At 36.8% G+C, this 25,932-nt stretch overlaps 1 protein-coding gene across 4 annotated transcripts in view; it reads right to left on the reverse strand.

Moving 5' to 3' along the window:
- The window catches only part of TCF12 (transcription factor 12), a 402,148-nt gene that overhangs the window by 17,289 nt on the left and 358,927 nt on the right, over positions 1 to 25,932 (reverse strand). For 2 of the 4 annotated variants that reach the window (XM_008073760.2, XM_008073759.2), the window contains exons 11-15: positions 24,780 to 24,858; positions 15,987 to 16,060; positions 13,954 to 14,160; positions 2,197 to 2,311; positions 1,158 to 1,320 (exon numbers count right to left, since the gene is read on the reverse strand). In XM_008073760.2, the coding sequence (XP_008071951.1) occupies positions 1,158 to 1,320; positions 2,197 to 2,311; positions 13,954 to 14,160; positions 15,987 to 16,060; positions 24,780 to 24,858 (638 nt within the window). Of the gene's footprint in view, positions 1 to 1,157; positions 1,321 to 2,196; positions 2,312 to 13,953; positions 14,161 to 14,928; positions 15,001 to 15,986; positions 16,061 to 24,779; positions 24,859 to 25,932 lie in introns of all 4 variants that reach the window. The other 2 variants (XM_021706851.1, XM_021706850.1) reach the window with 2 other exon arrangements.

Here is a 25,932-nt window from a genome sequence, read left to right on the forward strand (position 1 = left end):
GAAAGAAAATATTTTTTGTATAGCTGTATAATGTGTTTGTATTTTAAGCTAAGTGATATTATAAAAGAATCACAAAGCTTTACAAATTTAAAGTTGTTTTTTTTTTTTTTTTTTTTTTGAGTTGGAGTCTCACTCTGTTGTGCAGGCTGGAGTGCAGTGGCACATTCCCAGCCACTGCAGCCTCGATCTGCTGGGTTCAGGTGATCCTTCTGTCTCAGCCTTCCAAGTAGCTGGAACTACAGGCACATCCACCATGCCCAGCTAATTTTTCTTTTGTTGCTGTTTTTATTTTATTTTTTTTAAAGCTTATGAACTAAAAAAATTACAGTACGCTGAGGCTAACTTATTATTAAAGAAAAATATTTTGAAAAATAAATTTAGTGTAGCCAAAGTGTACAGTGTTCATAGAGACTACAATAATGTGCAGTAATGTCCTAGGTCTTCATACTCACTCTCTACTCATTCACTCATTGACTTACCCAGAGCAGCTTCTAGTACTGCAATTTCCATTCATAGAACTAAGTACCCTATACAGGTGTACCACTTTTTATCTTTTACTTCTACTGTAACGTTCTATGTTTAGATGACACAAATACTTACCACTATGTTACAATTGCCTACAGTATTCAGTACGGTAACATGCTGAATAGGTTTGCAGCCCAGGAGCAGTAGCCTAAGTGTGTAGTAAGCTATATCATCTAAGTTTGTGTAAGAACACTCTTGATGTTCTCACAATGATAGACTTGCCTAACAATGTCTTTCTCAGAATGTAGTCCTATTGTTAAGTGACAGATGACTGTTTTCAAATTTTATTGATTGAATATATCTAAATGTCTGTACCACACAATTTAACTTATTTGAGTTATTTTGCCCTCTAATTGTCCAACAGATTAAGGAATTTGAGGGAAGAGATGTAATTCTTTTTTATATGTATAAAATGGTTTAGTATAAAGGAAAACATAATTTTGGAGTCAAGCTTTTATTTGCCTCCCTTTTAGGGAGGCTGTAGCAATTACATGAGATAACATACATAAAAATTCCAACACAGTATCCAGAACATAGCTGGCAGTTAACAAATGCATTATAACCTTCAACTTCCCAAGTATTTTCACCCATGGCAAATGAGTGACATTTAATACCTGAATGCTAACAAATACCTTGTTCTGCCTCTAGATGAAACCTTGATATCTTTTTGGGAGGATTCATCATCTGATTTCATGTCATCTGATGAAGGAGGTTCATGAAGGTTTTCATCTTTCTCTTTATTTTCAGTCTTGATTTCTGTTGCAACAACAGTTCCAGACTGACTTTGTAAGCCACCTAACAAAGAGGCAAAGGAAACATAAAACTAGACTAGACTCACTTATGAGTTAAACAGTAAATATCCTTCTTACAGGGTTATAATGGAAATATGAAGATACAGAAAAGCATACTATTAAGATCTGAAAAGAATGTGTACACAAACTTTTTATGATTTTTACAGCATTTATGTTTAAAAGAATAAGCCTGACTCTCATGATCAATCTAAAGCTTACTCTCAGGCACTATTAAACAACTGAACAAAGTATGAGAAACCTGATACATTTTAGAAACTAACTTCTAAGATACTGCCAAGGTAAAGGAAGTCAGCTTAGTATTTTCCCAGACAAACAAAATATGTGTCATGGTTAAATATAACTGGGAGAACTAGTTCGGTGGTCTTGATATTGGTTCCAGATTTGTACTTACTTATAGGCTCCACTGTAATATTTATCACAGTTTGCTTTTTATCAGAATTGTAAGTCTCTCCAATTAAATTATTATCTCCAAAACAACAGCTTCCATTATTCAGAGCTCTCAGCATACCCAAAAATATCTTTATCACTGCCTCTAGGGATCATGAAGCACACTAATGAGGGAAAGCGATTAAGGAAAAGAGACATAATAGAAACAGGAGCAGGTAAAAAGATAACTGGTAAGTACTGAATAATAGTTTGTATGAGGTTCTAGCCATCAATAAGTTGCTACAATTGTCAAGCCAGGTGGGCCAGCAGAAACCTTAAATACCTATTCTCCATACTCATGTAGTAGCAACACTGCTTGGAATTTTCCCCTTTAAATGACTTTTGATTCACAGATGTCAATCTGGCTATGAAAAATGTAACACTTTCCAAATGATATCTCTGCATTACTGCTGAAAACCAACAATATAGTTACCTCTGTAATTTTCTTGTGTTTTATGGTTCAGGTCTGTGCTTGAAGCGGTGACTGTACTAGACAGGACTGAATGATTGCCATTGAGACTGACAGAATCTTCCCGATGAGTTCCAACCTAAAATGAAAAACAAACAAAAAATGGTCAAGATAGTTCCAAGCCAGTAACTGTTCACATTCTTTTACTAGGTTTCAAAGACAAAACAGTATCATTTACCTGGATTTAGCAACTTTTTTTGGATACTACTACTTTGATTTTTGGTGGGAATTCTTAAATACTTGATAATAGTACTGCTTTTAAATTAAACCACAACATCAGTTAAAAAAGACCAACTTGCAAATTTTATATCCTACAGAGGGTTGTTATGAGAAGCAAATGAGCTAACAGAGCCTTCTATATACCATAAAGTACTATACATTATAGGGTCTTTTAATGATTGAACATAACCAATCTGAAAATCGATTTCACATACTACCTAAATATACTAAAGTACACATGACCTTGCATTTAACAAAATACTGCTACATTTCAAGTAACAATAGTATATATCTAAGTTTGCCCCCTCATACAATCTTATTTTTTCTTCCTCTAACTGCTTCCCTTCAAATTTTTAAAAGAGCAGAAAAGCCATAAAAAATAAAAGAAACTTAAAACAAAAGTTCTGCTTTGCCAGACAACAAAATAGGCATGTATTTTTATTCTCAGCTTTAATCACACTTATGCAAGTCACAGTTAACCTAAAATAGGAAGGTAAGGCATGCAAAAACCATCAAGCATTCAGCTATTACTGTATCTTTAGAAAACACGTTACAGATAAAATTTATTAGAAAAGTAGCTGACACGTCAACTAGAAGATTAAGTCTCTAATTAAACAGGTTTACTGCCTGGAGTTAAACATAAGAACTACTGTTTTTCAATAAATCCTTCAATCCTAGTAAACTGCCAAGTTTTGAATCCCTCTTGAGTATATAATAAAGCCTTTATCTTTCATGACTTTGCATGGATTTTACCCAAAGAGGTATAAATACCCCTATGCAAGATTATCTTTTGGGTTCCTGCGAGCCAAACAAAAGGAACCAAAGCAAAGTTTTAGGCAACGCAGGCCATTTGGCAGTGGATCTAATTAGAATTTACTAGTTCTTCCACCACATATTTTTTTTTTTTTTCTAATTTAGAGACGGGATTTTGCTCTGTGTCCATGCTAGCATGATTAACAGCTCACTGCAGCCTTTATAACTCCCTGGCTCAAGTGAGCCTCCTGCCTTAGCCTCCCGAATAGCTGAGACTATAGGCGTGCACCACAACATACTGTTAATTAAAAAAAATTTTTTTTGGAGATGAGGTCTCACCATGTTACCCAGGCTGGTCTTGGACTCTAGGTTTCAAGTGATCCTCCTGCCTCAGCCTCCCAAAGTGCCTACCACACTTTTTTTTTTTTTTTGAGTTGGATTCTCATTCTGTCATCCAGGCTGGGGTGCAGTGGCATGCTCACGGCACCTTCCACCTCAACCCTTAAAGAAGCTAGGACTACAAATGCATGCTACTATGCCTGGCTAACTTAAAACTTTTTTTTTTTTTACAGACAGGATCTCTGTTACCCAGGCGGGTCTCAAACTGTTGGCCTCAAGTGATCCTCCTGTCTCAGATTTCTGAGTAGCTGGGATTATAGCTGAGAGGCACTGTGCCCAGCTATCTTTAATAATTTTTAAAAAAACACATTTAATGTAACTAACAGCTACTTTCACATTTTTTTTTTCTTTTTGAGTCAGGGTCTCATTCTGTCACCCAGGCTGGAGTGCATGATCACAGCTCACCACAGACTTGACCTCCTAGGCTCAGGTGATACTTCTGCCTCAACCTCCCAAGTAGCTGGGACTACAGGTGCACACCATCATGCCTAACTAACTTTTGTGATTTTTTTTTGTAGAGATGAGGTCTTACTGTGTTGCCTAGGCTGATCTTGAACTCTTAGGCTCAAGCAATCATCCTGCCTAAGCCTCCCAAAGTGCTGGGAGCTACCACACCTGATTCCAATAGCTACTTTTAACATTATTTGAGAGTTAACTTTGGGAGGCTGAGACGGGAGGATTGCTTGATCATGCCACTGCACTCTAGCCTGGGTGACAGAGTGAGACCCCGACTCAATAAAATAAATCATTTGAGAATTAGTTATTGATGAAAATTATTTGTAGCCCTACTCTCCTGGATAACCAAGCAGTGACTATACCTTTTTACTAAACTATATAATTTCATCATGCATTAGAATCATAAAATCTTAAAGCTGGGAAGGAGCCACAGAAACTATTACTGATTTCCATTCCACTTTCCACTTTAAAGTTTTAGCCTTTAGATTTGATTTCTTCCCCCCCAAAATTAAGAAAAATCTTAAGAACTAGCTCTAATGATTAGTAAAGAAGTAGACTGTGAAAACTGTATTCAAGAGATAAAATTATTTTTAAAATGTTTTATGAAATCCTGTCTCAATGCATCCTGGTCATGTTTATTTTTAACATATGAGGGGTTTTTGCTAACTATGAATGAACTACTTAATGATCTAAGAGGAAGGTCAGTTCAAAATCACATTTTCTAAAAGTAAATATGGGCAAACACAATGTATAGCTGCAAATTCTTTGGAACCTTAGAAGTCTAAGTCTATTCTAAAGATATAATATCCCTAGAATAATTTCCACTGGCTGAGGAAATCACAGTAGAATAAAGTAAAAGCTGAGACTTCCTTGTTCGTGTTTACAATAATGTGGACTTAAAACTTCCTGTGATCTCTGGTAATATATACTAATTCTGTTCTTACATAGTATTTTGAACCATCATACCCAATAATGTAAAAGGAAGTAGACTTTTAAAATTTAAACTTTTGGGCTGAGTGTGGTGGCTTAAGCCTGTAGCCCCAGCACTCTGGGAGGCCAAGGTGAGAGGAATGCCTGAGCCCAGAGGTTTGAGACCAGCATGGGCAACTTGGTGAGACCTCATCTCTACAATAAATAAAAAAATTAGCAAGGCATGGTAGCGCATGCCTGTAGTTCCAGCTACTACTTGGAAGGCTGAGGCAGAAGGATTGCCTGAGCCCAGCAGGTCGAGGCTGTGGTGGCTATGAGCGTGCCACTGCAGTCTAGCCTGGGCGACAGAGTGAGACTCCAACCCAAAAAAAAAAAATTAAACTTTTAAACATATTTACTGTCTATTACATATGTGAAACTCATTCAATAGCTCTGTAAAGATAATACCATTAAACAGTAACTGAATTTTCATTTATTTATTTATTTATTTTTAGCCCAGGTAGGAGTGCAATGGTATGCTCACGGCCACCCCAGCATTGACCTGCTGGGCTCAGGTGATCCTTCCACCCCAGCCTTCCAAGTAGCTGGAACTATAGGTGCACGCTACCATGTCAGCTAATTTTTTTGGTTTTTATTGTAGAGACGAGGTCTCGCCAAGTTTCCTGGGCTGGTCTCGAACCTGTGGGCTCAAACAATCCTCTTACCTTGGCCTCCCAAAGTGCCAGCCTCCCAAAGTGCTAGGTTTACAGAATGAGCCGCCAAGCCCAGCTGATTTTTCATTTATTTAAGTGATGATGCATCTGCTGAATTCTAATTTCCTTTATCTCATTAGCATAAATAAATTTTTGCTTTTTCTAAAACTCAACTATTAAAAAATGTTCTATCATTATCTAAATAAATTTTAGGGATTCCAAAGTTGCTAGATAAACAGCAGCAAATATTTTTGCCCCTACAGAATACTAGAAGCTAAGTATCTTCTCCCACCAACTTATGTTATTGGCTTCCAAAAGAAAAATTTAATTTGCGCACTGCAAAACATAACAGCCTTTTAAAAAATGGTCTCAGACTGGGCTCAGTGGCTCAGCCTGTAATCCCAGCACTTTGGGAGGCTGAGGCAAGTGGATTGCCTGAGCCCATGGGTTCGAGACCACCCTGGGCAACTTGGCGAGTCCTCATCTCTACAATTAATCAGAAATTAGGGCATAGTAACATGTGCCTGTAGTTCTGGCTACTTGGAAGGCTGAGGCGGAAGGATCACTAGAGTACAGCAGGTCGACACTGAGGTGGCTGTGAGCATGTGTGCCACTGCACTCCAGTCTGGGCGAAGGAGTGAGACTCCAACCCCCCCTACCCCCCACAAAAAAAAAAAAAGGCCTCAGACAAGCAGAAAGTCTGGAGCTTTCCATGTTAATGAAGCGAGCAGAAACTTTTTCTTTGTAACTTGATTCCCCTTACAAATGGCCCTCATATATTTTCTGGAGAATTTGACTTTCACAGTTCTTATAATTTTCTTTAACCCTTGCTCACCCTAGCTCCCATGTCTTCCCTTTAATCTGCAGCTCCATTTTCAAAAGGCTCTGTCTACACACACAACAGGTGTATAAACAGTTCTTTGTCTGAGCCTGGAGCCTATGAGGCCAGCTAGAAAGGACCCTGTTTAATTGTTCACCTCGTTAGCATACAGCTGACAGGCTGCTGCTGTTGGGGGTATAGCAGGGGAGGCGAACCCTGGGCTTATGATGCTGCTCTAAGTTTCAATTATTATGAAGAACTCCATTTCAGAATAAAATGCCCATTCCATCAAATGAAACCATGTTGCATACTCAGTCCTCACAATCTAAGTATGACCTTACTTTTGTGAGAGCACCAACATGAAACTTGCTTTCATTTAATTCAGCCAATAGCTTTAGTGCTCACAATGAATAAATGTTAAATCTAAGTTGTTGATGAATAAGAGGTCTTGTGAATTGAGGAACAGACTAAAAGGTATTAAGAATGAATTCCTCTCAGATTTTGAATTCTACTCTAATAATTTGTTCAATTTGTACTATTCACCGAATACTAATTATTTAAAATAATCTACAGATTGATTAAAGAATCTTTTTTTTTGAGTTGGAGTCTCACTCAGTCTGGAGTGCAGTGGCATGCTCCCGACCACCGCAGCCTCGACCTGCTGGGCTCCGGTGATCCTTCTGCTTCAGCTTTCCAAGTAGCTGGAACTACAGGCGCGTGCTACCACGCCCGGCTGATTTTTTGATTTATTGTAGAGATGAGGTCTCACCAAGTTGCCCAGGCGGGTCTCGAACCCGCAGGCTCAGGCAATCCATTCACCTCAGCTTCCCAAAGCGCAGGATTACAGGCTGAGCCACCGAGCCCGGCTTGACTAAAGAATCTTTATGTACTGTGTCTATCTTAAGGTATTTTGTTTTATTTGCAAAGGGGTTTTATACTAGAAACTTGGTAATATTCCAGATGTTATGATTCCTCTTAAATGATATCTCCATAAAAGTATAACCTCTATAGTTTTAAAACTTTAAGTTGTCATTTTGAATAATTTTGAGCTTTAAAGTGTTACCAAAACTCTTTTAAAAGCACCATAATGTGGTCTTAATAAAAATAAAAAATTTAAATTGCCCATTAAAAATAGTTAGAAATAAAAGAGTGGTTAAAAGTAAAATCCTTCCATTTCAGTTGCAACCTTGACAAACAATTGCTACAGTATGATAAATCCATACTACTAAAATTAAATACTGCCAGTATGGAAAGTTAAGATGATTTCATATTTATTTTGATAAGAGACAAAAATGTTGAGATAATTTTCAACAAATTACCCTAAAACTTAATCTTAGAAGAAAAATACAGTTTCTCTCATTGCTTTAGGAATTAGAAAACACACATGATTTATATATTTAAATCATTATATACAGTAGCTTTAAATTCCACAATTTGATATTATTTCCCATGCTTTCACACGAATACCACACTTCTCCAATCACTCCTTAACAACAACAAAAAAATCCAAGCAATATAAAAAAAAAATTAAGAGATATGTCTGTATTAAATTTCCTTAGGACTTGCAACAGTGAAATAAAAAAAACCTCAAGGATGACATTTTATCCAGTATCATAAATGAAAAACCATTTTAGATCTATATCAAGTTTCCATTAGCATAAAAAACTTCTAACCTCACTTAGTTTGGCCTGATGTTGATAAAGGTGCTATAATGGAACTATTTTGCTGGGCCTAGGGATTTAGATATTACAGCCATAAACTGATGTGATGTACAATAACTTTATATTGATAAGACCTCTTTGCAATGCCCAAATGAAATGAATAATTCCTTTTATTTTCAGTTTTCCGCTTAGCAATTTTTCTTCTTGCCAGCAGTTTATTCTATAAGTTTCTTCTTATATAAAATAAATGGGAAAAATACTAAAGTCAAATGCTGACATTTCAATCATTCTAAAAACTAATTTTTGTTTTAATATTTAAATGATACAGTGTCATATGCTAATGAGAATGTTTGACAAAAAGTCTTAAGTTTTATAGGATTTGCTTTAAGTAAATATGGAGAAATATACAACAAAATTAAAAAGTAGTAGGAAATTAAATAAATGAAAATGTTAACCTCATTCAAAAATAAGAGCAAAGCATTACAAGTGATACCAGGCTGGCCACACTAATTATATAAAAGGAAGTAGGAATTACCCATTTCCTAGGTTTTTTCCCAATATAATTATCTTTCAGGAAATTACATTTTTGTGTATTGGCAGCTAAAATATGTTAAAAGTCTTCTGTGGTTGAAACTTCATTTAATTCTAAACTCTGATGCTAGTCAAGCACGTCCAGTTAAAAGAAACAATAACCAAAATTATGTCTTTTTATATTGACTCCTATTAACAGATATTTTTGACAGGTGGTAGTCTTCCTACCTCCTTAGTGTGAAATATGAGTCTTTCTGGAACAATTAAAAAATACCAGACAGGCTGGCCTGAGTGCAGTGGCATTTACAACTTACAGATTTCTTTGTTACTTCTCCATTCCCACTGCTTCATTTGACTAGCCTTAAAAAACCAAATGAATTGAAAATACCAGATAATTATTTCACCTGTAAGACAAGAAGATGGATCTCATACAAACCAGTCCTATCAGATGTGGAAAACCTTACTGGCATAATCTTGTTATAACAAAAAACAATGAGGAGAGAGGGTCTCAAGAACAGAGCTATTTCCTTGGCCAAGGACACTATTTTGGTTAACCTATCCTCATACTCTACACTATAAGAGCCTTCCTTGATCACTGACTTGTCTATACTGCAGGCTGTACCACTTTTAACAAGTATTTTATTTTTAGTCAGGGTCTCATTCTCCTGCTCAGGCTGGAGGACTACAGTGACATGATCATAGCTCACCACAGCCTTAAACTTTTGGGCTGCAGGGATCCACCTCTTCAGCCTCCCAAGTAGCTGGGAAAACAAATGTATGCCAACATGCTTGGTTAATTTTTTTTAGAGACCAGGTCTTGCTACGTTGCCCAGGCTGGTCTCAAACTCCTGGGCTCAAGCCTCGGCCTCCCAAAGTGCTGAGATTATAGGAAAGAGCCATCGTGCCCAGCCTGTACAATTTTTATCCTGCCATCAACTCTTATTCTTCCACTTCCAGTGCATCCTGGCTCACCTTAAATATTCCAAGTACTTCAACAGAATCCCTAAGCTACTCAATAAAACAAAATAAGCAGAAACTTATAGGCTCTAAGAACAAGAAAAGAACATGCTAAGCCCATGACTGGCACTGGAAAGCTAAATTTATGTTATAAATCAGGAATTCCCAAAGTCTGGCTAGTGACCAAATCATGTCCTGGTCTTTTATTTTTTTTAAGGAGCCTGTTTGTGTAAATAAAGTTGTATCAGAATACAGTTACACCCATTTGTTTTTATACTACAGTTACTTTCATGTGACACTGTCAGACTGATAGTTGTGACAGAGATCCTATACCCTGCAAAGCTGAAAATATTTACCATGTGGTCCTTTCTAGAAAAAGTGTACTGAAACCTTTTCTAAATGCTTGGAGAGAAATCAACATATTTAAACCCTACAATTAGGATGCTGACCTAGAGTAATGCCCACTTGGACAGAATTCTGTTACAACAAAAATGTTATGTTATTTGAATGTTGTGTGGAGGTTCTGAAAATATCTATGTTTGTCAGGATAATTCTATTCTCTGCAAGAAATAAATGGAATAATGAAAATTTAATGTTTTTGAAGGAAGGTGATCTCACAAATTATACACGGTGTTACAGAATTGCTGATAGACTGTTATTTCTGTGATCACTTTGTACTTTTTGCTTTGTAGCCTCCATTACTAAGGAGCTTAAAACAAATACTAATTTATGTTAATACAGGAAAAAGTGCATAGACTTCTGGAAAGTTAAAAAAGACCAAAAAAAAAAAAAAAAAAAGAAAAAGAAAAAGAAATTGATTATAGAATGTACAAATGCATTATTTCTTAGTTATAATCAATTAGAAGAATGCATGAAGGTGATGGGGGAACAATAAAAGGAGATATATTCTTGGAGATGGCTGGCAATAGTTATAGAAATGTGTCCTCTCAGATCACATACCTTGCAAGAATACAAAAAGTGTTGATTCCACATATGTGGGTACTGAAAATATAAGCAAGGAACTTCTAGCAGCATTGAGAGAAGTCCTCAGAAATAGATAAAAGCCACCAGAATAAGCATCTCTGTCAATGACATGTCTCTAAGTCTCAGCTGGGATAGTCACTGGCAGACTTTGATCTTCATTTTACTTCATTTTCCCTTGAAGCTGAGAACTGAAGACTCACAACTAAATACTTGCTTCAGAAGGAGAGAGATGAACACTGACTCACCTGACAGTGTCAAGTTTTGTCAGGAAATAACTATATTTTGAGGGTAAGTCTGGCAGAAATATCTGATCTCTACTGTTGGGAAATACTAGCGACAGGGTAGAGATAGCAGATGATATCTGGCAGATGTTCAATAGCTCTGTGCCCTCTAAGAAGGTTATAAGCATGGAAGAGAAGACCTTGATAGACGCACTGAGCAATACCACCAAGCAAGCGGTGGCACTGATGTTGCTGCTCAAGACTCACCTCATGTTTCAGAAGACCCCTTTTTAAGACTACTTTGAGATTTTTCCTTCTCAAGAATATCTTTTGTTGATGTTTTGAAGTAGGTTGCACATTCTTAGAGGATTTAGTGGGAACTACTTTCTTTTTTTGTAGAGATGGGGTCTCACTCTGTTGCTCAGGCTGGTCTTGAACTCCTGGCCTCAAGTGATCTTTCCACCTTGGCTCCTAAAGTGCTGGGATTACAAGGATGAGTCACTGTGCCCAGCTAGGGAGCTATTTTCTTAGTTAAGTGTTTCAGGGCAATATCTAAAAAACAATTTCTCCCTCTACCAGTCCTTTTAATATACACTAGGTTTATATGTGGCATTGGAGGACTGAATGTTGAAAAGTCTTTTTTCCTATTAAGAAATGCCCAGAACCGGGCGCGGTGACTCACGCCTGTAATCCCAGCACTTTGGGAGGCGGAGGCAAGAGGACTGCCTGAGTTCAGGGATTCAAGACCAGTCTGAGCAACATGGCGAGACCCTGTCTCTACAATAAATCATAAAAATAGCTGGGCATGGCAGCGCATGCCTGTGGTTCCAGCTACTTGGAAAGCTGAGGCAGAAGGATCGCCTGAGCCCAGCAAGTCAAGGTTGCGGTGGCTGTGAGCATGCCAGGGTACTCCAGCCTGGGTGACAGAGTGAGACTCTGACTCAAACAAACAAAAAAAACCCTCCTCAAAACACATTCCCTTTTATACATACATATATCTAACTGGGAGGAGCCAGAGACGTATCAAATATTGTAGCAGGTAAACTGGAATAGAAACAGGAAGGTAGCAAAAGTAAAGAATTAAAAAATGATTAAGAGGTGAGAAATAAGAATTGCAAATGTTGGTCGGGTGTGGTGGCTCAAGCCTGTAATCCCAGCACTTTGGGAGGCCAAGGTGAGGGGACTGCCTGAGCCCACAGGTTCAAGAACAGCCTGGGCCACTTGGTGAGACCTCATCTCTACAATAAAAATAAAAAATAATAAAATTAGCCAGGCATGGGAGTGCGTGCCTGTAGTTCCAGCTACTTGGAAGGCTGAGGTAGAAGGATCGCCTGACCCCAGCAGGTTGACACTGGGGTGGCCATGAACATGCCACTGCACTTCAGCCTATGTGATAGAGGGAGACTCTAATTAAAAAAAAAAAAGAAAAAAAGAATTGCAAATGTTGCAGTTGAGACCAATTTGAGATTCAAGTATATACATTTTCAAGTCATTTTTCTAAATAAGGATAAACAATATTTCAACAAGTTATTAATAATCAGTTTGCTATTCTACATTCATATTATAACAAATGCCATCTTATTAGTTTTGGTATGCCATTAAAATTATTTTGTTACTGTTACTAGTAGTGATTTACAATACCTCCTTAAATTCGTCTAACAAATTCATTAATGTTTTCACTCCTATTAGCTTATCAATAGTAACAAAAACTAATATAAAAGGAGTCTGAATTTAAAGTTTTCCTGACATCAAAAAAACCAAGTTATTAAGATATGCAAGCATTTAATGTTACCCATGTTGCTGAAAACACTGTTCTCAGAAACCAGGTAGTCTTGTTTGATGTTTATTTTAGAGACTCCAAAAGGAATTTAAATGGCTATATGATATGTGAATGTGAAAATCTGGAATCAATTCTATTTTACAGAACATAAGTCTTCAGCATTTGGGGCACTTAATTATTTTGATGATAGGTGAGTTTTAGCCTTGATCACATGACTTATAGCTAGAAATCTGTTTCATAGGGCAGCATTTTACAGTATGCAGTGAACCTTAAAAATCATGCTATAAACATGCAAACACACAGTATCATGTTACATAGTAGGTCCAAAAAGAATTTCATTTCTTTAAAAGACAATCTGGATAAAAAATAATGTAAGATTTTCAACAGAGAATTTTTGAGCCAGTAGAAGTCTACTTTCCTCCTCTTAAAAATTACCATGTTTCTTAAGAGTTGAATTAAATTATTTTATTCTCTTTGGAGATTAATCTAAAGTTGTTTCCTTTCTCTTTTTTTCATTTCCTTCCTTTATTACTTAAATTATAGACATTCTTAAAGTTAACCCTCCCACATTTTTTCTTCATTTGGGAATACACGTTTAAATTTGGACCTGAGCCGGGCTTGGTTGCTCAGCCTATAATCCGGCACTTTGGGAGGCTGAGGTGTGTGAATTGCCTGAGCCCGCAGGTTCGAGACCTGCCTGGGCAACTTGGCGAGACCTCATCTCTACAATAAATCAAAATATTAGCTGGGTGTGGTAGCACACGCCTGTAGTTCCAGCTACTTGGAAGGCTGAGGTGGAAGGATCACCGGAACCCAGTAGGTCGAGGCTGCGGTGGCCGGGAGCGGCCACTGTACTCTAGTCTGGGTGACAGAGTGAGACTCCAACTCAAAAAAAAAAAAAAAAATTGGATCTGTACAAATCGGAGTTTTACATTCTTTGTACACTGAAAACTGGTTCCAAATTATAATAAACAACTTTTATAGACCAGAACCCTTGAGATTCAGTCTTGCTTTACTGCTTTTACTATTCAAGTTTCCTATACACTATTTGAAGGAAAAAACTGTTTGGGCCAATTATTACACATCTGGAAAAAACCCAAGTTTAAGCTAAAATGATCTCTGTAGTAAGTTTCTACTTTTTGCACATGGTCATAGCAGGAATTTATGGGCCAATACTCTGCCAACGACCCTGCCCAAGACAGTAAAGGAAATTCTTAAAGCCACCCTTTTATCTTCCTTTCAAAAAGAAAATTTCAATTAAAAATATTTAGGACAATAAGCTGTAGGGGACACTACAAAAAAATGAGCACTATTTTACCATTGAAGCTGATCGAGTGCTTGTAACAAGACTTGATCCACCATAATTTGAATTGAGGTTTCCAATTGGTGCATTATGGGATGGTCCCAATAAACTATGTATATCACTGTGACCAGCAGGCAAACTGGTGGAAGGTCCCACAGCATGGTTCCGCAGCACATGAATAGCATCATCCAGTCTGTCTAAACGATCCTCCATTCGAGACTGCTGTATGGATTAAAAAAAACATGGAGGTTACTGTTGGTATCTGTTAAACTAATTAAATCCTATGTTTCCTAAATTGGGACATATGGATGACAGCAAGTGAAATGCATTATGAAGTAATTTTAAAAGTAGCAACCTGCACTATGAATCAACAGCAAAAAAAGGCTATCTGTATGTAGACTATGCTAAATTTTCAAAGATCCAGAAACAAATAACTGCTTTATAAGATGGATTTTCCAATGTACCATGAAGTTATTTCTTCTAGCGTCTACAAAAGATGAGGGCTACTATGTTGATACTCAATTACAGTTGATTAAAAAAAAAAAAAAAAAAAAGGGCAGCTTGTACTTTAATGCTGATTCTTGAATAATGGCAATTTGGGGAAGGGACCTCAAATTCATCAAGTTGAAGTTGTAATTTTTTCTTAAGTGTATAAAAGCACACTCATTTTAAATGGGGAACACATTCAGATATGCTCTTTGACAGGACTGAAAAAATGACATCGCCTGTGAATGCACACATGCCCTATACACAAACATTAGAATTTTAAAAATCAAAAGCACATGCCAGTAGAGCTGTTTTTAAAAAGAATCGCTCTCAACAACATAAGAGACAAAAGTCTATTCCTATATACAGTTACAAAAACTGAAATGGTCAATTGTTTGATTTTTAAAGACTGGAGTCTGTACAGCTTGAAGATTTTAAGTAGGTAATGGAAAGTATAATTAACTGAAAAACAAAAAAAAAGGCACCATCTAAAAGAAATAGTACCTCACAGACATCCTTTAAGAAGGACATTGCATCTTGCAAATGCTCGTGAAGTTGCTGCTCAACTCGATTTTTCTGGCAAAGTCAAGACAGAACAGGAGGCAAAGCACAGGTTAAGATTAACTCCAAAAGAGATGAGGAAATAGCTGATATGCATGTCAGCATAACATGTTAGTAAAGTTAACGCGGAGACCTGAAAGATCTACTTGTATTAAGGTATAGGAAGGCTAAGATTCAACAGGGAAGTTACAAGGTTAGCATTTCAACAGCACAACTGTTTATAGTTGCTTGCAAAATACATAGACGAGAACTTTCTTTCAATTTAATATGATTGTTAGTCACAGAAAAGAACATTTCTACTTGCAACCTGGAATTACTGAATTAGGGCATGACTTGGCATTCCATCAAATCATCCTTATTTTGTTTATTATATTTAGTAAATCTGGATTATAAATGTACGCAAACAAAAGCAACAGTAGTTAACATTCTACTACAAATTCTTCACGTTGGAGTACCTAGAGAGATCCTTTACTGCCTTCTTGTTAAATCATGTTTTGCTTTATGAAATACACAATACACTCTTTTTCACTTAAAAAGGAAAATAAGATTTTCATGACAAAATAGTTGATTTTCATTTTAAATTGTTAATGAAATTCAATAAACTATACACAATATTATCATTTGAGAAAGTAAAACATAACCATTTTGCATTTCTGGATTAAATTTGTTTTTTTTTAAAGCCTCCTCTTATATGTAAACATAAAAGTATAGAAAAATTAAGCCCCAGATTTGTCAAAGAAACAAAAATCCCACAACACTATTTTAATAACAGCTGTCGTGACACAACCGATGTTCCAAAGGACAGATGGCAAAAGGCACACCCAATGTGTCTTTTATTGTTCAACTAAATCAGGCCATTTGTTAGCAAAGAATTCGTGTGTAATGCTATCCTACTGTTTCTTTATTGTTATGCAAGATTTACTAAAGAAACAAAAAAAGAAAATAAGGAATAAAAACAAACCCAAGCTCTCAGATAAAATCGATCTGTAAGAGGCGCTTACCAGGGAGTGGAGCGAATTTTCATAGCTTGGGGATGAAGGTGCCTGCCCTCCAGGTCTGGGCCACTGACTGGTACCTGGTAAAATCCAAAAGTACCCCCATACCTGGGTTAACTCAGTGATCTTGATAACGTTCTGAAGCAGAGGGTAAAGATACTCAATAACTGTAAATAAATTTACTTGAATGTTTTTGCTCATCCTTTAACTTAGTATTTGTTACTTATAAGTCCATCATATATGCCTTTCATTACTAATAAAAAACACTGTAGGGAATGAGGAAAATAAAAAACACTATACTTTAAAACACAACTACTTTTAAGTTTGCATAATCTTTAAACTTTGTCAATATGCTTACATATCTTGAGAAAATGCACTTATAATATACATACTTTTAAAATTCTGTCCCTCCCCCTACAATTTTACATAGTCTTTGATGACACCATTAACAGCTACATTTAATATTCAGATTCACCATGATAAGTTTAGCTACCATTACTACACTGCTGGACATTTTGGTTGTCATCAATTAGCTATTATAAATAGTGGTACGTTAAATGTTAGTGTGTAGGCTATTTTTTTTAGGTGAGGAGATATGTCTTGAGGCTAAGTAGCATTTCTGAATTTAAGGGTATAAACATATTTAGGATCCTTAATCCATAAGGTCAAGCTGCTTTACTAAAGGGTAATAGTAACTGATAGTTCTTTAGCAATGTACAGATGAACCAATTTCTTTTTTCGTTTTTTGGGGGTTTTTTTTAAGTTGGAGTCTCACTCTGTCGCCCAGACTGGAGTGTAGTGGCAGGCTCCCGGCTACTGCAGCCTCGACCTGCTGGGCTCCGGCAATCCTTCTGCCTCAGCCTTCCAAGTAGCTGGAACTACAGGCACGCACTACCACGCCCAGCTAATTTTTTGATTTATTGTAGAGATGAGGTCTCGCCAAGTTGTCAGGTGGGTCTCGAACCCGTGGGCTCAGACAATCCACTCACCTCAGCCTCCCAAAGCGCGGGATTACAGGCTGAGCCACCAAGCCCGGCTTGATGAACCAATTTCAAACAACTGCAAATGTATTTGAGATGATCTGTTAAAAATTTTTACCAAAATAGTTTACACAAAAATATATTAGGAAAATTATCTCTATAAAAACTTTTGTTAGATGTTTTTTATCTTTGATGTTAGAAAAGTAGGAATAAGAAAAGATATAAAGAGAAAAATACAACAATTCATTCATATGTTGGAGGGAATGCAATGTTTTAATGGTCTTTCCAACATACATTTAAAAGGGAAAAACAGGCTGGGCTTGGTAGCTTAGCCTGTAATCACAGCACTCTGGGAGGTCAAAGAGTGGATTGCCTGAGCCCGCGGATTTGAGACCCACCTGGGCAACTTGGCGAGACCTCGTCTCTACACTAAATCAAAAAAATTAGCCGGGCGTGATAGTGCATGCCTGTAGTTCCAGCTACTTTGAAGGCTGAGGCGGAAGGATTGCTGGAGCCCAGCAGGTCAAGGCTGTGGTGGCCAGGAGCATGCCACTGCACTCCAGTCTGGGTGACAGAGTGAGACTTCAACTCAAAAAAGAAAAAAGAAAAATACAAAAATAAAAAAAAATAAAAGGTAAAAAACAAAAACAACTGATCAAAAAATCTTCATTATTTCATGACTGTGTTATTTACAGAAAATAATAAAGACCATTGAATTCAATATATACTGTTTTTTGTGTGTGTTTGTTTTGAGCACCAAGATCTTGCTCTGAAACCTAGCCTGAAGTGCAATGGCATGATCACAGCTCACCACAGCCTCAACCTCTTGGGCTCAGGTGTCACTTCTGCCTCAACTTCCCAAGTAACTGGGAGTACAGGCGTGTGGCACCACAACTGGCTAATTTTTTGATTTTTTTTGTAGAGATGAGGTTTCGCTATGTTGTACAGGGTGGACTTAAAACTCCTGGGCTCAAGCAGTCCTCTTGCCTTGGCCTCTCAAAGTGTTGGGATTATAAGCATGAGCCACTGCACCCACCTATTGTTCTTAATAAAACCATTAGTGACAACCTAAACTACATTAGAAATCTAAAGTTGAAATTTGGTTTATTTAAATGCTTATTCCTAAATGAAGTTTAAATTATATTCCACTAGAATCCGTTATAAGTCAATTTACTATGTTTAAAAGGAAGCAAAAGATAAAATACACTTTATCTGTTACCTCAGAAAAACTTAAGAGAAACTAAAACTATTACAGTTCATCTTAACTGAATAACACCACTTAATTACAAAAACAACCTAGTAATTGTATTCCCACCATTCATATACATTTTGCAAGTTGAACAGCTGAATACACAGATCCTAATAACCTGCTTAAACAATTGATTAGGCATACTGTTATGATTACACAAACTTTAAATACTAAAACTGTGAGGAAGAATGGACAGTATATTATGTACTTTAGTTAGCAATTTTTATTATTTATAAGCAAATTATTTTGAAGACCATGAAAGATTTCCTGTTAGACATACAAATGTAATCATAAGTCAACTAAACAAACAAATTATGGACAATCTATAACTGCTCATTGAAACAGAAGCTTGTGAGACAATTTTATAATTAACAAGTACAATTTATCAACCAAAAGAAAAAAATAAAACTCAGTAACAAACTATAAGAAAAATTCATATAAAAACAACCAGCCAACACTTTACCACTAATTTTAGTACATTATTGCTTCCTAAACACTGATGCAGAATTATAAATTTTATGTGGATTGGTCAATCCTAAAAAAAACAAACAAACCCAAAAAACGGTTTCACTCTATTGTACAGGCCTGGAGTGCAGTGGCACAACCAGGGCTCACCACAACCTGAAAGTCCTAGCCTCAAGCAATCCTCCTGCCTCAGCCTCCTAAAGGGTGGGGATTATAAATGTGAGTTACTACATCTAGCCTTATCTTTAAAAAGACCTTAAGTTATTTTTTAAAAAAACCTTTCCCTTAATGTTTATAATAGTTTAGTTTTCAATTATTTTGCTCTACTTCTCTCCCAGCCCTCTTGGGTGATCAGCCTGTGATAGAAGCCTAATCACCAAATTACTTAATCTGTGAATATTAATACAAGTTTTATGTCTGAATACCTCAGAATTGTCAGCATACATCTCTTTTGCACAACAGGCAGTTTTCGTAGTTCTTCACTAGCTTAGTACTGAGGAATCAGATATGTGTACTAAGCTACTCAAGTAAGAAATCATCTACATTCATAATTTTTTGATAGTGATATGAAGAAACTGTGCTAAGGTCTACCTGCAAAATGTAATCCATTAAGCTGGGAAAATACACATATACTCATATGTCCCAGTATAATACACTTGATTAATATACATTACTAACGGGGCTGGGTGCGGTGGCTCACGTCTATAATTCCAGCACTTTGGGAGGCCAAGGGAAGACTACTTGAGTCTAGGAGTTCGAAATCAGCCTGGGCAACATGATAAGACCATGTCTCAATAAAAAAAAAAAAATAATAAATAGCCGAGTGTGGTGGCACGCACCTATAGTCCCAGCTACTTGGGAGGTTGAGCTGGAAGGATTGCCTGAGCCCAGGAGGTTGAGGCTGTGGTGAGCCGTGATTGTGCCACATGCCACTGCATTCCAGCCTGGCAACAGTAAGATCCAGATTAAAAAAAAAAATAGTTCACAGGGTTAAATCACTGATATCTGTTTGAGCTTCATAAAATGGCAAGTTATATTATTACATTTCAAGGACAGAGGTTCTCTAACCACCACTAGCCTTTTAAAAAAATTATGCTATTGGTCACACATTATTTTGATTACTAGATAGTTGAAGAAGATAGCTAGTATAGTAGAAGTCAACACTATGACTAGTAAAACTCAAGGGTAGGTACAGAATTCTAATGGGTATTAGGAGTTAGTAGATCCACGTTCTCATTGATCTGTACTATCTATTAATTTTGTGAGTCCTGACTATAAAATAGGGACACACAGTTTTTTGTCTTCTACCTCACAAGGCTTATCTGTAGGTAAGAGATATGAAAACACTTCACAAGCCTAAAGGTTTTTCTAACTATGGGACATTATTATCATTTCCTAATGACAGAGCTATCGTACATAAAGGGGGAAAAGTACATATCCTAAGACTTTTGTAGTCTTGGACCACTAATGACGTATTAGCTATACTGAGACTTTTGAGGGTTAGGGTAGGATTAAAATTCTGGCCACAACCATAATGCTAGCATGTCTCTAACATTAGACAAATCTGCAGATTCGGAATAATTTGGAATTATTACTAAATTTGGAATTAGATTAAATTTGGAATAATATTGGTGCATCCAGCATGCAACCATTAACCATAGCATTAATGCATAAATATGGAAAAACAAAAGTGCAAAGGCTAGAAATCTCAGAGGTTTCCTACAGAATATGTAATTTTCCTTTTTTCCCCTGTCATCTGATGTCTGTTGATAGAATATGGTTTTGGGCTTATACTTACTTTTATTAGATAAGAATAAGCTTTCAACTATACTATGTAGGAAACAGTTTCTACAACTGCCCTGGGCTTTTTACTGACCACCCAAAAAAGCTGGCTCTAATTCAAGAAGAATGATAAGAAACCTACTTGAATTAAATTTTATGAACATTTCCAGAAAATAAACTAGCTAGGTATTTAATCAGTTGACTAGATAATCTAGATAGACTTTGATCTAAAATTCACTCAGTGTTTCTTTTTTTATGAATTGGAGTTTCACTCTGTTGCCCAGGCTGGAGTAACAGTGGCATGCTCATGGCTACCCCAGCATCGACCTGCTGGGCTCCAGTGATCCTTCTGCCTCAGGCATGTGCTACCAAGCCGGCTAATTTTTTATTTATTGTAGAAGTAAGGTCTCGCCAAGTTGCCCAGGCTGGTCTTGAACCAGCGGGCTCAGGCAATCCACTTGCCTTAGCCTCCCTAAGTGCTGGGATTACAGACTGAGTCACCGAGTTCGGTCTGTATTTATTCTTACATGTTTAAAGCCACCAAGCCTGGCCCACTCAGCGTTTCTAATCTGCTCTCATTCTGAGCAGAAATTAGCAAGTACTTCACCCACTACAATTGGTCAAAAAATTTAGAGAACAGATCCCAACATTTTGTGTGGTTGAGAGAATTCTTAGGACCATTTACCACATCTTTTCTTATTGCGTTAGTTATGTTTCTCTGTAATCTTACCCTAAACTCAAACTATTATGAGATTCCCCCCATGCTTGAAAAAGGTTGGATAATCCTAATCCTTAATGCACTTTGCTTAATTTGTCCATTTTATACTTCCACCCATGAAAACTACACAATCAGTCATCTCATCAATATCATCTCAGCTCATAATCAGGCTGTGTACTCTCTCACATCTGGATCTTTGTTATGCTCTTCCCTTTATATCCAGAAATCTTTCCTCCTTTAAAAATCCTACTCTTCTTCATGAAACCTATCCTGACTACCAGTAAATTCTGATAACTCTATTTTCAAGTGTTTATTTCATTTTCTCAACTAGACCGAAAAGTACCTGATTTAATACCAGGCATTCTAACAGATGACAAAAATGAATATCTCATTGATTAATATAGCCCCAACTGAGAATTTCTTTCTCTCCTTTTAAGTTTATCTTTACAGTGAACTTTCTGTTATTAAGTCTGCAATTATTGAACTTTTCTTCATTTATATTGCAGGAGGAGGTAAAGAAAGGTAAAGGATGACTTTGCTTGTCTGTCTTTCAAGCTCCTTTAGTAAATACATCTACCAATTAGTAAATGCTTATGTCTTTTCCTAAATACAACTGTAGGAGACAGTCATTCCTCTCTTCTACCTGTTGCCAGAGCCTGATTTTGTTCACAAGGAGTGTGGAAGGTGGGTCTATCCTTTCCTACTATGAACTAAGAGTAATTCTATTCTCAGACCTTGGAATAAATCCTGATGCTAAGGTAAATATGGTGTTTCAGGCAACAGCATTAGGTCCAGTGCTGGCCGATAAGATGTGAGGGGAAATTTGTTGAAGAGGATTCTGGAAAAGAAAAAAGACAAGGAAAAGTCCTTTTTCTTCTACTGGACATCATTATGTTCACATGAGTACCCTGAACTGCTGCCTTACCATCAGCCTGAAGAATTCCACCAGCTTGAGGTAGAATGGCAAAGAAGTAGAGTAGGAACCCTGACATATGGGGCCAGGACCTTGGCTGTTGCCTGCTATGGACTTCTTGTCATACAAGATAACAAATTCTCTTTGTTCAATTAAGCTGAGACAAGAGCTTTTTGTTTTCAGCCTAAAGCATCCTAACCAGGACAATTAACATCTCAGAACCTTCCTCATAAGTACTCTCTAGATAGAAATGCATGGTCCTGGCCATTTCCCAAAGAAAATAGGGAATTAAATGAGAGTGACTGCCTTAGAAGTTGCCCATGTGGTTTGTGCACCTTACAAGGTCTGAGCTGGTCTAAATGATGCTCAAAAGCATAAGAAATAGGGCAAGTGTAAAGTGCATGTAGTGAGTAGAATTTTTTATTCTAGATAACAGGCCACTGTCACACAAGATACAAAATAATTTCTGCATTATACAGTGGCTCTGGTTTGCTATGTCTTTTTCTTTTTCCCTTTGATAGTGAATACTTTATCACACAGTGCTTTCCTTTCTTCCTCTTCTCTTCCATCTCATCTCTCTTCTGCTGTGTGTTGTGTGTGTGTGTGTTTAGAGGATATAGAGATAAGAAAGAAGCACTAGATATAGCAAGTGGGAGAGATGCACCTGCACAGAGTCAGTCACTGATTTGCCTTTTCAGCAGAAATATGTGAAAGTACTTTTCTCTGATTATGATTGTTGAACTGAAAAAGCAGCTTATTAACACCTTCATTACACAATTCAATAGTCCAGATTTTCTTTAATCATCTGAATTAAGGAGAAAAAGAGAGTATCACTAATTAAACATCAAATAAAGATGGAGGAGAAAATGTGAGATTTTACTTGGAATCATTATGTTTTGGAAAATGTCTAAAGTCTTTGATCTTCCATTTCACTGATGTCACTTCATAGATGCTGAGCTCTGGTATGGCCTGTCTTCCTATCTACTGTTAACTAAAACCAAAGAACACTTTGGTAGTTATCTTACTGGGCAAAAAAGGAGAGGCAGTGAGAACGTGATGTGGATCTCTCAGATGAGAAAGTGAAACAGGCTATGGCAAAAATGACACTGATAATTTTAGTACAACTGTGCAAAGAGGGTGAGTAGGGTTAAAGTTACATCATTCTTCCTGTAATTTCAGCTCTGCTAAACAACAACTTTAAGTCAATGGGTCTTTCATAGTCTTGTCTATGTGGTGAACAGCTGTTCAACTTTTACTAGACAGCTGAAGCCATGGTGTCTGAGAAAGTGGCAGAACCTGCTAATAGCTGAAAGCAGCTGCCAGCAGTTCATCATCTCCAAGCTGGAATGCTTCTTAGCAGAGTTACAACTCCCGATTTTCAGAAACAGTGACCGGTGCAAAAAGCCTTAAAATTAACTACAACAAAAAGCAAAACCACACGGTCTTAACCAATGGCTTGATCAGGAAAACAGAATTAATTCTGAGGTCAACTATTGTTGGAAAACTATGGCAATTTTACCCGAATGCCTAATGTCTTTTCCTCAAAATAAAGTAATATATTTTTTCTTCAGCAAGGTTTTTCTCCAAACACTGCTCAAAAAATATAGTTCAAGTTTTAAAATTACAACGTAACGGATATTAAGCATGGTTACATAATTATATTTATTCCTAAAATTGAAAAATTACCATTTAAAATAACAATCATGGTGGCTTATGCCTGTAATCCCAGCACTTTGGGAGGTGGAGGTGAGAAGACTGCCTGAACTCCGGGGTTTGAGACCAGCCTGGGTAACTTGGCAAGACCTAGTCTCTACAGTAATTAAAAAAAATTAGCCAGACTTGGTGGCACATGCCTGTATTCAGTTACTTGAAAGGCTGAGGTGGAAGGATCACTTAAGCCCAGCCGGCAAAGGCTGTAGCAGGTATGAATGTGCCACTGCACTCTCCACCCTGGGAAACAGAGTGAGACTCCAATTAAAAAATAATAATGTTTCAACAAATTTCATACTGCAGGATATTATCTAAACTTGTCCAAACTAATATGAAAAAATCCAGGAAGAAATAAAGCAAATGTGAATCACTTATTTATCCCCACTAACAATATTTGTATCTAGTCACAGAGAGTGCTTTTACTTAGCAGAACTATATTGTCTCTGATATTTTTTATATATATGTGAAATGACTTAGTTGACCTAAAAATAAAAAACAGACTATCTACCAGAAATTGTTATTCATCTTTGAGTCTTACAATGGTATAATAGTAAGGTGTGGAGAACAAGGAAGAAAGTACTTTTAAATAAATTATGTTTGTTTATTTTATATGCTATCTTATAAAAATTTTTCATTTCACTTCTCCATATTTTATCTTCATCCTGATTGCCTGGCCTTATTTTATCCTCTTATAAAAACTGTTCGGGGGGGGACGGGAAAAAAATGTTCTTAGATATTACCACAAATTACAAAATACTAAGAGTCATGGAAGATTTTAATAAATAATTTAAACTACCAAATATTTTAATATTTTCCAAAACAAACTCAAGGGAAAGGCTCAGTTTCTATACTTTCTTATAGTCAAAATCTAAATTGTAGTTCATAAATTTTTATTAAATTTGAGCAAAAAGTAAATGAACTAGATACATTTCTAAGTAGCCCTACTCATGTTATACAGTAGTTAGATAAAACAGAAGCCTACCTGTGAGAGGTGAAGGTGATCCAACTGGAGTGGATGGATTTGATGGAAAACTACTACTGGTATGGTCAGGAGAATAAATCTAAGCATAAAACAAGAGATACAGGATGCATCAATATGTGACAGCAGCATAAATACAAATCTGTTCACATGGAACTATTATTATAGTCTTAGTTGCCATCCCTAGGACTCAGAGTGAAAAATTTTCTCATTGATTTTTGGACTTCATTACAGTTTTAAAACAAAGATTAAAAGGTACCATATGAATATATGAGATAAATAAAATAGATACTATCAGTTTATTATTCTAGTTCAAATATTTTTTGTTTTTTTTTTTTGAGTTGGAGTCCCACTCCATCACCCAGGCTCGAGTGCAGTGGTATGCTCATGGCCACCCCAGCGTTGACCTGTTGGGCTCAGGCAATCCTTCTGCCTCAGCCTTCCAAGTAGCTGGAACTACAGGTGTGCGTTATCATGCCCAGCTTATTTTTTATTTATTGTAGAGTCAAGGTCTCACCAAGTCACCCAGGTTGGTCTCAAACCCGTGGGCTCAGGCAATCCTCTCACCTGGCCTCCCAAAGTGCTGGGATTATAGGCTTGAGCCACTGCGCCCGGCCATTTTTGCCAATTTTAACTCCAAATGATTTAATGTGTGAATGTTGTAAAAAAATTACTCTTAAAGGATACTTTGTCACCCTTAAAGCAAGTGAAAAAACCCTGACATGCTTCAGAAAATGTTCCCAAAATGACTCGTGGACTTCACTTCCCAACAGGTGTACTTTGAAGGGAATAAAATACCTGGATGTGTAAATATTGGTATTCTGGCTAAAAATTTTGTTTCCATATTTAATATATATTTCATATTGACAAAAATAAACAGTGAAAGAGATTCATTCAAGTTTATCTAATTAACCAGTAAATATTTAAAAGTGCCCTTAATCCATGCACCAAGGGCCCCTAAGAGGTCTCCTCTGGGACAATCCTATTCTTATAACAGGCATAACAAATCATGCATACCAGCACTTAACTAAGGGCAGACAAATCAACTTATGTAGACAAGTTGAGGTCAAATATTTTTAAAAAGAGTCATCTAATAGAAATAACCTTCTCTGAACAAGCTTAGTGTACTAATGAATTCAAAGAGGCTTGAATTATG

This window comes from Carlito syrichta, unplaced genomic scaffold (assembly GCF_000164805.1).
Source record: "Carlito syrichta isolate Samal-C Ts95f unplaced genomic scaffold, Tarsius_syrichta-2.0.1 Scaffold316060, whole genome shotgun sequence".
In the NCBI taxonomy this organism is placed as follows: Eukaryota; Metazoa; Chordata; class Mammalia; order Primates; family Tarsiidae; genus Carlito; species Carlito syrichta.